The 931-nt window shown below is 50.3% G+C and overlaps 1 protein-coding gene across 1 annotated transcript; it reads left to right on the forward strand.

The window, feature by feature from the left end:
* Positions 1-313: 313 nt before the first annotated feature.
* On the forward strand, positions 314-508 carry LOC108748036 (ras-related protein RabY-like). Its single transcript, XM_018485993.1, has one exon. The coding sequence runs from the start codon at positions 314-316 to the stop codon at positions 506-508; it is 195 nt and encodes a 64-aa protein (XP_018341495.1).
* The last annotated feature ends 423 nt before the right edge of the window (positions 509-931 follow it).

The following is a 931-nucleotide window of genomic DNA, read 5'->3' on the forward strand; positions in this document are numbered from 1 at the left end:
GATAAAATAATATTTCTCGCTAGTTAATCGCAGCATGCGGGCAAAGGTGACTTTTTGAAGTAATTGGATTATCTTATCCGATTAGTGAGATACAATTGGAAGTCACGGAATGCCGATTACTTCCTGCGATCTCATCGAGTTACCATTGAGCACACGTTGTCGCGTGCGTGAAATGTGAATTCTAATCTCAAATCTATGTGGATCCTAATAAACGAGTAAATAATTTCGGTCACGTTCCATCGATTTCCCCGAGTCCCGCCACAATGGTCGTCATCTTAAATAGGATTATATTAAGCTGTTTCACCGGTGCTGAATGGCGAGTCAAATGGAGGATCGTCGAAGATGTTTTGGTAGGCACGACTACGTGAGCCAGCCGATGGCATTGCCGATGTGCCACCGTGAAGGAGAACAGAGAGGAAGGTGGAAAAAGAAGAAGAGCCAGCAACAGCAGCAGCAGCAGCAGCAGCAGCAGCAGCAGCAGCAGAGGCAACAGCAGCATCACCGATGACGGGACACGGCGCGGAGGAAGACAGTTGACAGGTGAATGGTCACGAGCATCTCGCTCGTCCCTCATCCGGCCAGCTTTCCCACGTCTCGCGAGTCTCCTCTCCTCCAACCGTCCCTTTTTTCCGCGAACGCTTAACAGAGAGACGCCGAACGACGCTGCGCGTCTCCCCCCTCTCCTCGCCGTCGCACTATCACAGCTTTCCGGATACACACGTGACGTTTACGTCGCAATTCAATGCGTCGGCTTATGTCGCCGACGGTAGTCATTGCGTGCGTCCGCGCGCGGATTTATCGGTGTGGGAAATGTTTTTGATTCGGGGAAAAAAAAGAAAAACAACCGCGCGATGAATTCGCCACTTTTAGGCGACAAATCGCACGCGCGATTTTTATGCTTTAAATGTATACCGATCCTTTCGTGTTCGGG

Source organism: Trachymyrmex septentrionalis, unplaced genomic scaffold, assembly GCF_001594115.1.
Source record: "Trachymyrmex septentrionalis isolate Tsep2-gDNA-1 unplaced genomic scaffold, Tsep1.0 scaffold21, whole genome shotgun sequence".
Lineage (NCBI taxonomy): Eukaryota > Metazoa > Arthropoda > Insecta > Hymenoptera > Formicidae > Trachymyrmex > Trachymyrmex septentrionalis.

What these genes read in the sequence shown, in the direction of transcription:
- LOC108748036 (XM_018485993.1), top strand. Translation starts at nt 314, where the DNA reads ATGGCGAGTCAAATGGAGGATCGTCGAAGATGTTTTGGTAGGCACGAC.